Here is a 13735-nt window from a genome sequence, read left to right as displayed (position 1 = left end):
GTTCAGAATTTTGTTTTTATATATAGTATAGATTAGATTAGAATAGAATTGAATTACACTATTTTATAATATAAGAATAAGAATTTTAGACTAGAATTATACTACGAGTCAGAAAGTAGAAAACAATATATTTTTATCTGAAAGAGAGATGTTTTACGAATTGGGCGGAAAGTTAAAGTTCAGGATTTTGTTTTTATATATAGTATAGATTAGAATAGGAATTGTATTGCACTATTTTATAATATTATAATATTATAATATGAATTTTAACATGCTCTGTCGGGTCGGAGTGTGGGGGCCCTTAGGGTTGGGGATTCAGCCTTTTGGGGTAAGAATATGAATTTTAACCTACAATTATAGTACGAATAAGAAAGTAGAAAACAATGTATTTTTATTGGAAAGAGAGATTTTTTAGGAATTGGGCGGGAAGTTAAAGTTCAGGATTTTTTTAAATATATATAGAATAGAATATATAATAGATTAGAATAGAAATTATACTACGAATAGGAAAATAGAAAAAATATATTTTATTAGAAATAGATATTTGAAAACGAGATTTTTTAGGAATTTGGGCGGGAAGTTAAAGTTCAGGATTTTGTTTTTATATATAGAATAGAATATAGAATAGATTAGAATATAAATTATATTACACTATTTCATAATATTCGAATATGAATTTTAACCTAGAATTATACTACGAATAGGAAAATAGAAAACAATATATTTTATAAGAAATAGATATTTTTTACGAATTGCGCGGGAAGTTAAAGTTCAGGATTTTGTTTTTATATATAGTATAGATTAGAAAAGGAATTGTGTTACACTATTTTATAATATATATGAATTTTAACCTAGAATTATAGTACGAATAAGAAATTAGAAAACAATGTATTTTTATCGGAAAGAGAGATTTTTTAGGAATTGAGCGGGAAGTTAAAGTTCAAGATTTTGTTTTTATATATAGTATAGATATAGATTAGAATAGGAATTATATTACACTATTTTATAATATTAGAATATGAATTTTAACCTAGAATTATACTACTAATAGGAAAACAGAAAATAATATATTTTATTAGAAAGAGAGATTTTTTAGGAATTGGCCGGGAAGTTAAAGTTCAGGATTTTGTTTTTATATATAGTATAGATAGATATAGATTAGAATATGAATTATATTACACTATTTTATAATATTATAATATGAATTTTAACCTAGAATTATACGACTAATAGGAAAACAGAAAATAATATATTTTATTAGAAAGAAATATTATTTAGGAATTGGATGGGAAGTTAAAGTTCAGGATTTTGTTTTTATATATAGTATAGATATAGATTAGAATATGAATTATATTACACTATTTTATACTATTAGAATATAAATTTTAACCTAGAATTATACTACTAATAGGAAAACTGAAAATATTATATTTTATTAAAAAGAGAGATTTTTTTTAGGAATTGGCCGGGAAGTTCTAGATTTTGTTTTATATATAGTATAGATAGATAGATATAGATTAGAATATGAATTATATTACACTATTTTATAATATTAGTATATAAATTTTATAATAATAGTATAATACTACTAATAGGAAGACAGCAAATAATATATTTTATTAGAAAGAGAGAGATTTTTTTAGGAATTGGCTGGGAAGTTAAAATTCAAGATTTTGTTTTTATATATAGTATAGATAGATATAGATTAGAATATGAATTATATTACAGTATTTTATAATATTAGAATACGAATTTTAACCTAGAATTATACTACTAATAGCAAAACAGAAAATAATATATTTTTTTCGAATGAAATATTTTTTAGGAATTGGTCGGGAAGTTAAAGTTCTTGTTTTTTATATATAGTATAGATTGTATAGATAGATATAGATTAGAATATGAATTATATTACAGTATTTTATAATATTAGAATATGAATATTAATCTAGAATTATACTACTAATAGCAAAACAGAAAATAATATATTTTATTAGAAAGAAATATTTTTTAGGAATTGACCGGGAAGTTAAAAAGTTCTGGATTTTGTTTTTATATATAGTATAGATAGATTAGAATAGAATTGTATTACACTATTTTATAATATTAGATCAGGAATTTTAACCTATAATTATAGTACGAATAGGAAGGTAAAAAACAATATATTTTTATTTGGAAGAGAGATTTTTTAGGAATTGGGCGGCAAGTTAAAGTTTATGATTTTTTTTTTTATATATAGTATAAAGTATAGATAATACAAGAAAATATATGGTGGATGCATGTGCATGGTAACAATAATAAAAAAGATAACGGAAGTTATATCGGTAGAGGTAGTTCTATAGTACAATTCAAAAAACGCAATGTACCAAATGTTAGCACTAAAAATATGAATATAAATTAACGATATAACTTTGATTAAGAGTTATTATGTTTTTAGATATTTGAAAAATTCTTCTTATCCTCATAATTTGTATCCTTCTAAATTCCCTCAATGACATGTCTTCTAATTATTTGGTGTTATGAAATGATGTCCAGGCTAACTTTTAATAAAAAAAAAAGTAGAATAACTAATCAAATATTGTAATGTAAAAAAATTAATAAGAGAGAATTTTTTAGGGGTGAGTAGTTTACTCGATATAGTATTTCTGTGGATCCACGATTCCGTTTTGTTGTTGACTTGTTACCTATATATGTTTCCTCTTCTGCGGTTCTACTCTCCGCTTCACACCTCCACGCTCACGCGCGCATGTCACCGGATCGCCATGGCAACCGCAGGTGCTCGACCTCCGGCGTCGACATCACCGTCGTCTCCGCCAAGGACCTGAAGAACGTGAACTGGCGTCACGGCGATCTCAAGCCCTGCGTCATCATCTGGATTGATCGCGACCGCCGTATAGCAACTAAATCTGATGATTCCGGCTCGACCAAACCCGTCTGGAACGAGAGTTTCGTTCTCCCTCTCACGCAATCGCCACAGGAATCGCTGCTCACCGTTGAGATCTCCCACTCTGTTCCCTCCGAAACCTCCAAGCCGTTAGTAGGCACGCTCCGGCTCCCGCTCAAGGACCTGGTTGACTCGGGCGATTCAACTAAGGTGAGAACGTTCCAGCTCCGCCGCCCCTCCGGTCGTCCTCAGGGTAAGATACGACTCAAAATCGCCGTCTGGAAAATCCAGGAATACCAAATTCCTCCTCCGTCTAGCTACTATTACTCATCCGCCCCTCCGCTGCCGGCTACACGTGACTACAGGCCACACAATCCATCTCCTTGCAGCTCACACTCGCCTCCATTACCTGCAACCGCCTCACCACCGCCTCCTCCGCGGCCGTGGCAATCCACCGCGCCAGGACCGAGTGCACCGGAGGATTATGCACAGTTAGATCACAAACGCAGCAGAAAGATGGGAGCGGGAGCTGGATTGGCTGCCGGAGCGACAGCTTTGAATGTAACAATTCGTAAGGAGTACTCTTTTGGATCACTGGTTAAGGAATTCTATAATTTATAATATAAACTGCATAAATATATGTTTATGTTTAAGAAGGTGCCTCAATGATTAATCGGGTTTAGTTTTGTTGTCAACCAATCTGCGAAGCGGGTTGTCCACACTCTTGTTAGGGAGGTCATTTTCACCCCTAAATTGCGGGGAGTGGTTTGATACCCCTTCTCATTATCTTGTTGCTATTCTTTATTCTGATTTAATGAATTAAGTCTTTAATTTCCTTCCAAAAAACATATATGTTTATGTTTTTGTTTGAGTGTATGAATGCAATGGTGTATTTGGGGAATTAATTAATAGCAGATTGTGTAAGCTATTTTGACTTTTGACCAATTACTAATATTTTACAATTTATAGAAGGGAAAATTGTAAAAAATGTCCCTCTATAATATGTCAATTATTAATGTCACCCCTGAATTATAAGTGGTGTAAATGTTGCCCCTCAATTATCAAAACGGTGCACATATAGTCACTCCCGGACCTGTGGTTTCTCGTTAGTGTACACCGTTAAATCAGAGTACCCTTTGTTTTGTTTTTTCCTTTTTATTTCTCGACCTCAACAAACAACAGTTTGGCGGCGAGCAACCCACACAGCCCACAGCCGCCACATCCATAGATCAACGCTGCTCCGCCGGAAGTTCACCACAACTGTCGTCGTCCCAGCTCCACGTTGCCTCAATGGAGCGTTAACCGGGGAATACTGTCCACGTTGAATAAGAGGGATGAAGGCTCTGTCGCACTGCCTCGACTTGTTCACGCCAGAAGAAGACGTACCGACGGACTATTGTTTGTTGAGGCCGAGAAAGAAAAAGGAAAAAAATAAAGGGAAAATATAAAAAGAATAAAGGAAAAAACAACTAAATTACATATTTACCCAACTTAACGTTGTACACTAACGGGGAACCACATGTCCATTATGGGAGGAGTTATATGTGTACCGTTTGGATAACATTTACACCACTCATATATGCCACTCATTATTGGCATATTATTGAGGGGTAATTTTTTCAATTTTCCCAAAAATATGTTTACTAAATTAACTACTCCGTAATTATTATTAGTTTGATTAGGAGTAAACTGACTTGAATGTACCGTGTTTTTTTGAATGTACCGTGTTATTTTAAGTTTTAAATGTAAATGGTTATGAACTCTTAATCTTCATAAATGATTCTAAGATTTGGGTCATCACCAATTATACTTTTCTAAAGATAAAAACATCAATGTATCATTTTTATTTATTTAATTATTATTATTAAATTACTTTAAATTTTAAATATTTAAAATACTAAATGATTTTATTATAAAATAATAATAATAATAATAATAATAATAATAATAATAATAATAATTTTTATTATCAAATGCCTAATAGCAATCAGAAGAATTTAAAATTTTTCTCCATTTTTTATGAGCTCCATCACTATTTCACTCTAACTCAACAATTCTTCAGTAACAGTTATGTCATTTAGTATAATACTTAATGATTGTACATGTGTATATATTCAGATATTGAAATAACAGAATGACAGGTCTCTTGGCTTATTGTGTTCTTCATCTCTTCTCTATCTTCTTTATCTAAATTCCCATTGGTCAATAAGTTTGAGCTAATAGGCTTATTACAACACGTTATCAGACTTTGCTCTACATCAATTGATAAATCCCGTGGCAAAGACGAGTGTGAACCCTTTTTTTTCGCCACCCTGATCTAACGACAGCTCAAATCCGAAGGTTTTTGATGCGGATGATTCAAGATCTGGTGCCGCGAGGTCGCCGAAGAGGTCCGATCGGATCGTGAGAACCCTCGGACGATTGTCGGTATCCGATCGGACCACCAAACATCAATCTTACCTCAACCCGAGCACTATCCATACCAATCAAAACATGACCAGACGGCAGATTGACCGGCAAAGCCGCCATTGACGAAACCTGGGACGATCGCGAGACTTCACCATAGTCGTCCGATCACCCATCTGTTGAGGGCGATCACCATGGGAAGGCCGGACGAAGGCCTCGGATGACCTTGGTAGAGGTTCGCCGGCCAGTACACATCTGATCGCCTCCTGGGAGAATCGGATGGCGTCGATTGAATCGAGATACCGAGGACAACGTGCTCGGAAGATGTAATATTTAGAGTAGCATTTGCGGCTGCATTTCTGCTCTTACCATTGCCTTACGAGAAGATAGGCGGAAACCCAGTTCCCACCGTCATCTTCAAGAGAACGCCGGAGTATTGACGATGTCCCTGTTGTTGCCTTCGTCGCAGGCAACATAATCTCCTAGCGTTTTATACAGAGTGATATGATGGCAGAGGCTATTAGAAAGGAGTTTGGCATATCTCTCTCTTTCTTGTTTTTTTTCCTCCAGATTAATTAAATGGATTATAGATCCTACTGATTGAGGTAGTCTAATCTGATGGTTCAACATAATCTCCTAGCGTTTTATACAGAGTGATATGATGGCAGAGGCTATTAGAAAGGAGTTTGGCATATCTCTCTCTTTCTTGTTTTTTTTCCTCCAGATTAATTAAATGGATTATAGATCCTACTGATTGAGGTAGTCTAATCTGATGGTTCCATTTTAGTTTTTCAAATCGCAGGCAACTATTGGATGAGTCTTCGGGTTCTTCCAGGGAATCACTGTTTTCAATCTGAGTTCTTGATCTCGATCAATAGACTCCTAGCGAGAATTATCAATTACAAAAATAAAGAACCAATATAAGAATGAAGGGATTTCGGAACATAGCTCATACTGGAACTCATCAAAGAGCTGAAAATGTTTATGAACAAATTATTGAAGGAGATAGTCCGTGGCTTGGCGGGGTAGTGTGTATTTTGTAATCCAATCGAGAGCCTTAATAAAGCAGTGGATATCAAACCTTAGACCGAATGGAACTATACGAGTGGATAGCAGCAAACGTGTACTAATTATCTTCGGTGAACGGTATTCTTCTATTAAATCCAGATTATTTATCTATGTTTGGTGCTATAAGGCTATATGAGCATATTTGATACATGATTATGTTGTGCATTGGTTATATTTTTTTGAATGCTCACTTGTTTTTTTTCTGGATTTTCTAGAAATGTTTTATTGGCCTTTGAGAATGTATGGTAGTGATATATAGTGGCTTGGCAGTAGGTGGTGTTGATATTAATTATGGCCAAATATCCAGAATGCTCCTAATCCTACAGTGAACACATGCTTATCCATATATGATGTGCATATTCATACACTTGTGAAGGTAGATATTCTGTTTAATTGCCTGCAAGTTAGTTTGGGACTCTTTTGAGAGCTCATTGAAAGTATGAATTTGCAATTAAGTGTAATTGTGGATTATTTTTCGAGGCTAGCTTTTATACCTCTATGAATATATTGAGGTATAGGCCATAAATGTCTTATTATATGATCGTCCTTGAAGGATCGTCTTGATCAACAAGTGATTATAGCCGAAATTCTAAACATAGCATTGCCCTGAAGGCAACAAGTCATAGCACAAATTAGAAATAACAGCACTAGGGCGGTTTCCCCAATGAAAAATTGGTTTTGTATTGTTTTAAAAGTTAATTGATGGTGCTAATTTGCTATGGAAATTATTTCACATCAGTCTTGGGGCATTAGAATAAATCTTAAATCTGAGTATTTAAACAAAATGATAGTGTCTAAGTTTTAATATAGTTTTACCCAGAAGGTAAATCAAGAGAACTAATTTTATCTGTCACCCGCTATCTTGCCCCAAGCCCTTGATTATAAAAATTTGATCGAAAAGGATTTATAGACGCTAAGTCAATCCCGGAAGGATATTTTGGTGTACGCGGGTCTCATTGTCATCTATGATGGTCATATTGTACTCCAGTAGTAGTACATGACAAAATTATGCTAAGTGTTTGGTCATCGGGCTATTTTTTAATAAGGTCTGGTAGACCCTGGATGTGGATTGATCTTTAAAGTGACTAATGACTTATGAATGAAGTTGCAACTTCTATTTCTAATGCTATGCTACTCTCCGAAAGTCAAAATTGACTCACATCATGTTGGTTTGCCTGAAGCAAACAAGTTGTGATTTTTTTTTACACATAGTAATCACTGCCTGAAAATTCTGACCGGCACAATTTGAAAATTAAATTCGTGAAAAATACTTCTTGAACTCCTTTTGGAATGAAATTTTTCCTGGAGAACCTAAACTTGTGTCATTTGATATCTATAAAAAGTTTTTGTTGAAAATATGCTCCAGTTATCCCAGAAAAGTTTGTAAAGTTTTGGCAGTGTGCTGTCAATTATTTTTTTGCCTGGAGCAATGTTGGGAAAAATTTCAGGAAAAATACTTTTAGACCTTGGATTGACATGAAAATTTTTGTGTACGTTCTATACTTGATGAACTACATATCTGCAAAATTTTGTGTCAAAATGTGTTACCGTTTTTCCAAGAAAATTCTGCAATCCAGGTCAAAATTCTGGAAATTTTCTGCCGTTTTTAGCTTGTATATCTTGCTATTTTGTGATGTTTTCATGCTTGTATGAAACTATGAGATAAAGTGAGAGCTTGCTTGCATGCTTCTCTTTAATTGACAACTTTTACCATATAATCTCTTGGATTAGGCTCATATAAGAGCCTTTGTTATTTCTTGTTGGCAATTAATTATTTGCTATAGGCCATAGCTATTGAGATTCATCACCCAACTTATAAGTGTGGCAATAGCATGAATTCTCAATATGGTTAGGTTGCACCTGTCGTTGTTAAACCTTAGCTTGCATGTGATAATAGTTAAAGGCTATGACATGTTTACAGTGCTAGTTTCTGCTATAGAAACTTTTTGACATGAGATTTGGGCATATGATATTTAAATTTATAGCCCTCATTGTTTTGCATATTTATTTGCCCAGAAGGTAGATTAAGGATTTTAATTCTCTAATGGCCCGTTTGGTTCACGGAATAGGCTGGGAATGACATAGCATTCCCGGTAATAGGCCTATTCCGTTGTTTGGTAACCATTTCTATTACCAGGAATAATATTCCTGGTAATAGCCTATTACCTCAAATAAGGTAATAGCTATTACTAGGGCCCCCCTGGTATTAGCCTATTACTGAACGCTCAGGAATAGATTTTAGAATCTATTTCCTTTTTTACCCCTTCTTTAACCTAATTTTTTTTTATCATATATATATATATATCCTATTTCACCACCGCCGCCGCCGCCACCACCATCACCGCCGCCGCCACCACCACCGTCCCGCCGCCACCACCACTATCACCGCCGCCGCCACCACTACCACCACCATCACCGCCGCCACCACCACCACCATCACCGCCGCTGCCGCCACCACCACCACCACCATCTCCGCCGCCGCCACCACCACCACTATCGCCACAACCGTCACCGCCCCCACCACCACCGCCGCCCCCACCACTGCCACCGCCGCCACCACCAATACCACCACCGCCACCGCCACCACCTCCATCACCACCACCACCATCGCCGCCGCCGCCGCCACCACCACCACCACCGCAACCAGAATCACCACCCAGCAGCACCACCGCCACCACCACCACCACCACCGCCACAACCGTCGCTGCCCCCACCACCACTGCCACAACCGTCACCGTTAACACCACCACCGTCGCCCCCACCACTGCCACCGCCACCACCACCACTACCACCCCAGCACCACCACCACCACCACCGTCACCATCGCCACCATCACATATTTTTATAAGGGTATTTATGTCTTTTAAAACATATTTCATTTCTATTCCTTAAATCAACCAAACACTGTAATATAATTCCTAAAGTCTATTCCTTCCGCGAACCAAACAATAGAATACAATTCCTATTCTATTCCTTGCCTATTCCATTCCTTATGGAATAGCATTCCTATTATCTCAAAATTCATTCCGTGAACCAAACGTGCTGTAAGTGAATCTTGACAATAAATTCTTGACCAAAAATGGTCAACCTATCCCATCAATCCCCGAAGGATTGCTTGACGTTACTATGAGTCAAGTTCTTTTTACCCAAGTCTAACTCAATGCATATCACAAATCAATCCCTCAAGGATTGCTATACCCTTTTTTTTTCACCTAGTACGTGGTTTCAGAAGTAACATTTCCCTATCTGCGTTATTTTTTTTTGCGCAGTCTATTTTATATCACCACCATAACGTACCTCTATAAGGGCTATCAAAGAAACCTCTGTCTATTGATTAAATACCGAAAGCCCATGATAGGGGATCAATACATATAATTGGGTACGTTGACTGCATTCCTAATGAAGATTGTTTCTCGGCATTAGGGGGAGATAATATACTACTCCGTAGTTTTTTGGAATGCCAAGAAATTTCATAAGAATAAAAACATCTTTATTATTTAAATCCATGTACTAGTTAGACTGAACTAGAAGTTCAAAAGATAATCTATTTGCGATTTTAGCAAATAATCTGCCAAATACATATATTGATCATGGTAGGGAATATCCCGACCGGCATAAACTTTACACCCGACCAAGATGCCTTCGTCGTTTTCTCTTTGTCTTTGCAGATCAGGAGTTGCCCGAGCGGTTGTGTCGACCACCGAGCGGTAGCCCTTTGGCGAGAGAGCTGACAAAGAACACGTGCCGGCTCTCTACGACGACAGATAGGGCACCCGGGAGGATGACACGTGGTGGCTACGTGGAGAACATGCCGAACAACCGGATTCTTGTCTCCGGCACAGCGGCTATAAATACCTACAGTAGCTACAATGTGAGGGACTTTTGGACGATCGATAGATTGTTGTTAGAGAATCCCGTCCGCAGTCAGTCGGTACTCAGAGCAACCAAGTAGATTGTACTTAGGGCCTTTATCGTGATCAATAAAGACATTTATTCGCTTTGATTGGTCTCGCGTTTATTTCATATTGCTTACGTATAATTAGCAGTATCATTTTGGCGCCGTCTGTGGGGACCCGTGCAAGAAAGCAACGTTTTGACGAGCACCCGGTCTCTTTGCAACAATGTATCCGTGGGCATATAACAACTTCGCCGACGACCAGGCGGATGCAGCAAGCTCATCCGACCACCACGCAACCCAACAGCAAGGTCAGACGGTGGACCTGAACCTCAATCTCTCACCACCGCATCCATCCAACACATACCCGGCCGCCCAACAGCCGGTGAACTACATACAACCGGGATTTCAGACACCCGGTCAGCAATATCCGCAACCAATGATGTATCCCGGCCAGTATCCATACCCGGTCCCACCTCAACCATACGGGTATTGGCCAGGCCAGCCGATGTATTACACACCACCGGTTGGCTACCCACCGTTCACGCCTGCGTACACGGCTCCAGCCGCCGCCCCTCCAGTTTACCCGGCCGCTCAAGTAGAGCCGCAGCATCAGCCCACTTCCCGGGCTCGACGCTCGGCTCGTTCGCGGTTGGGGTCGGGGGGTGCTGTTGCGATGGAGGCACCACGACAGGCCCAGCAAGCAGAGGAGGTTCCCGCCCGAGCGGAGGACCCTGAGGAAGTTACCCGAGCGGTAGCTTTTGACCGTCTTCGACCGGAAATGCGGCAAAGATTGGGGCCCCAAGACCCAAATCGCCAGCCGGAAGACGTGCACATGCAGGACGCCAGCCAGGAGGCTTCATCCGAGCATAGCGGGTCGAGATCACACTGACGGCGACGCGCTCGGGACACAGCCCAAGCCGTTCAAGCCGCCGAGCTCAACGAGACCCGAGGATTGCTCTATAACCTTCAGGCAGAGGTTGCGCAACTCAGAAACGCGTACCCTGCAACACCCCCGGTCGACCAATCGACCCTGCACCAGACGCCTTTCACAGCGGCGGTGATGGCCCAGCCTTACCCGCTTGATTTAAAGGTCTCTGGAGAGAAGAGTTATGATGGTCGGGCAGACCCCGAAGCCCATGTTAACGATTTTTACAGCAATATGATGCTGAAGGGCGTGTCAGATGCCGTAATGTGTAGGGCTTTTTACTCTACGCTCACCGGTCGGGCGGCAGAATGGTTCCGAACCTTGCAACCGGGCTCGATCGATAAATTTGACACCCTGGCGATCAAGTTCGTGAGGAAGTTTATCACCTCCAAAGTGGTGAGGAAGCCCTATATGTATCTGGAGAAGGCCAAGCAGCTTGAAGGGGAAAGCTTGACCGACTTCCTCATCAAATGGAAGGCGGCGGTCGGGGAGGTCGAGCCCATGGACGATGCGACCGCCACCCACATGCTTCACATCTCTCTCCGGGCGGGATATTTATATCAAGACTTCATCCTACACCCCCCGGCCACTTATGAGGAGGCCCTCCGAAGGGTCACAGATTATGCCAATGCTGGCGAGGCGAACGCCGTAAAACGCTCGCAGGAGGTCGGCTCTTCGTCCCGTAAACCGGCCGGCCGGGCGGAACATCGGTCGGGTGATGACCATCCCCGATCCCGCACCAGGCCTGGTGAGTTTACGGCCTTGAACCGATCCGCAGCGGAGGCCATGCAGTATGCCCAGTCCTGCAATCTCATCAAACTCCCCCATCCCGATCGAGATGGCCCCGACAAGAGTAAGCATTGTGCTTACCACCGATGGGGAAGTTGGACAAGTGTGTGGGGAAGAGAGAGGACAACAAGAGGAATACCGATCGGAGAGATCACCGGCGTTCCCACCACCGCTCCGATCGATCTGATCGTGATGCACGCTCCGATCGGTCAGGTCAGGACCGAAGAGACGATCGAAGGGACGATCGTCATGATGACCGACGGGACCCTGACCCTCCGTCTAGCAGCCGACCATCAGGAAAGCCCACCATCCACGTCATTTTCGGTGGACTGGAAGACGCTTCCCGACCGCGGAGTAATTGCCCGGTCGCTATAGTGGATTCCCGGGAGACCGGGAAGAGGCAGAAGATGGAGCCCATAACCTTCACCCTCGAAGACCAACCTAGCAGCGGCGACCACGGCATGGAGGCGCTCGTGGTCACGATTGACGTTAAGGGGACGGACGTCCAGAGGGTTATGGTCGATACTGGCAGCAGTGTGAACGTCCTATACTTGAACGTCTTTGAGAAACTTGGCCTTGACAGGAAGGAGCTGACTCCGGTCGGTGTACCACTGTCAGGTTTTACCGGGGCTCTGGTTTACCCCGAGGGAAAGATAACGCTCCCGGTCGAGATCGGCGCACCTCCAAAGTCGATCAAAACGGAGCTGGAATTTGTTGTGGTCAACCTCCATTGCGTCCACAACATTATCTTGGGCCGACCCGCCATTATGAAGATCGGTGGGATAATTTCTATGCCCCACCTGTGCATGAAATTCCCCACTCCCAACGGGGTCGGTGTAGTCCGCGGCGACGTCCAATCCGCCCGGAAATGTTACACCCGAGCGGTCAATAGACGCGACTCCGGTCCGTCTTCCCGGGTGAACACCATAGCCAAGAGGAGGCTAAGGATCGGAAGGAACAACCTGAGCCTTCCGAAGAGATAGAAGAAGTTCCCCTATCCGAGGACCGACCGGATAGGAAGATTAAGATTGGCCGGGCCCTTACTCCCGAGCTTCGAGCGGAAATCTTGGCCATACTTCAGGAGTATGCTGATATCTTCGCCTGGGGGCCCGAAGACATGCCCGGGATCGACCGATCGGTAATTTGCCACAAGTTAGCCGTCGATCCCACAGCAAAGCCGGTCGTGCAAAAGACCAGGCACCTTTCTTCCGATCGCCGCGAGTTTGTCAGAGAAGAAGTTAAGAAGATGGCGACGATCGAGCACATCCGACCGGTGATCTATCCCGAGTGGGTGGCCAATATTGTTCTCGTTCCTAAGCCCCCAGCTTGGAGGATGTGCATCGATTTTACCGACCTCAACAAGGCCTGTCCGCTCGACCCGTATCCATTACCGAGTATCCACCAGATGGTCGACGAGACGGCCGGGGCCGAATTAATGAGCTTCATGGATGCATTCAAGGGATATCATCAAATCATGATGCACCATGAAGATGAAAGCAAGACAGCCTTCGTGACCCCGGACGGGCTGTATTGCTACCGAGTGATGCCGTTCGGCCTCCGAAACGCGGGAGCGACCTACCAGAGGATGGTCAATATGCTCTTTGCCGATTTGCTGGGCCGAACGATGGAAGCTTACATTGATGATATGCTGGTCAAGAGTCGGGACCGATCCGACCACACTCGGGACCTCCGGGAGTGCTTCCAGATCATGAGGAAGCACCAGTTGCGGCTGAACCCGACCAAGTGCACATTTGCGGTTCAGACCGGC

At 41.4% G+C, this 13735-nt stretch overlaps 1 protein-coding gene across 1 annotated transcript in view; it reads left to right on the top strand.

Annotated features, from left to right (window-relative positions):
• Window positions 1–2616: 2616 nt before the first annotated feature.
• LOC109185709 overlaps window positions 2617–13735 on the top strand; it is a 43902-nt gene continuing 32783 nt past the window's right edge. Inside the window, exon 1 of the mRNA XM_019335660.1 lies at window positions 2617–3429. Within this exon, the coding sequence (XP_019191205.1) occupies window positions 2744–3429 (686 nt within the window). The 5' untranslated portion in view covers window positions 2617–2743. The remainder of the gene's footprint in view (window positions 3430–13735) is intronic.

The sequence above is a fragment of the Ipomoea nil genome, unplaced genomic scaffold (assembly GCF_001879475.1).
Source record: "Ipomoea nil cultivar Tokyo-kokei standard unplaced genomic scaffold, Asagao_1.1 scaffold1339, whole genome shotgun sequence".
Taxonomy (NCBI): domain Eukaryota; kingdom Viridiplantae; phylum Streptophyta; class Magnoliopsida; order Solanales; family Convolvulaceae; genus Ipomoea; species Ipomoea nil.
This window is presented reverse-complemented; position numbering and strand designations above follow the sequence as displayed.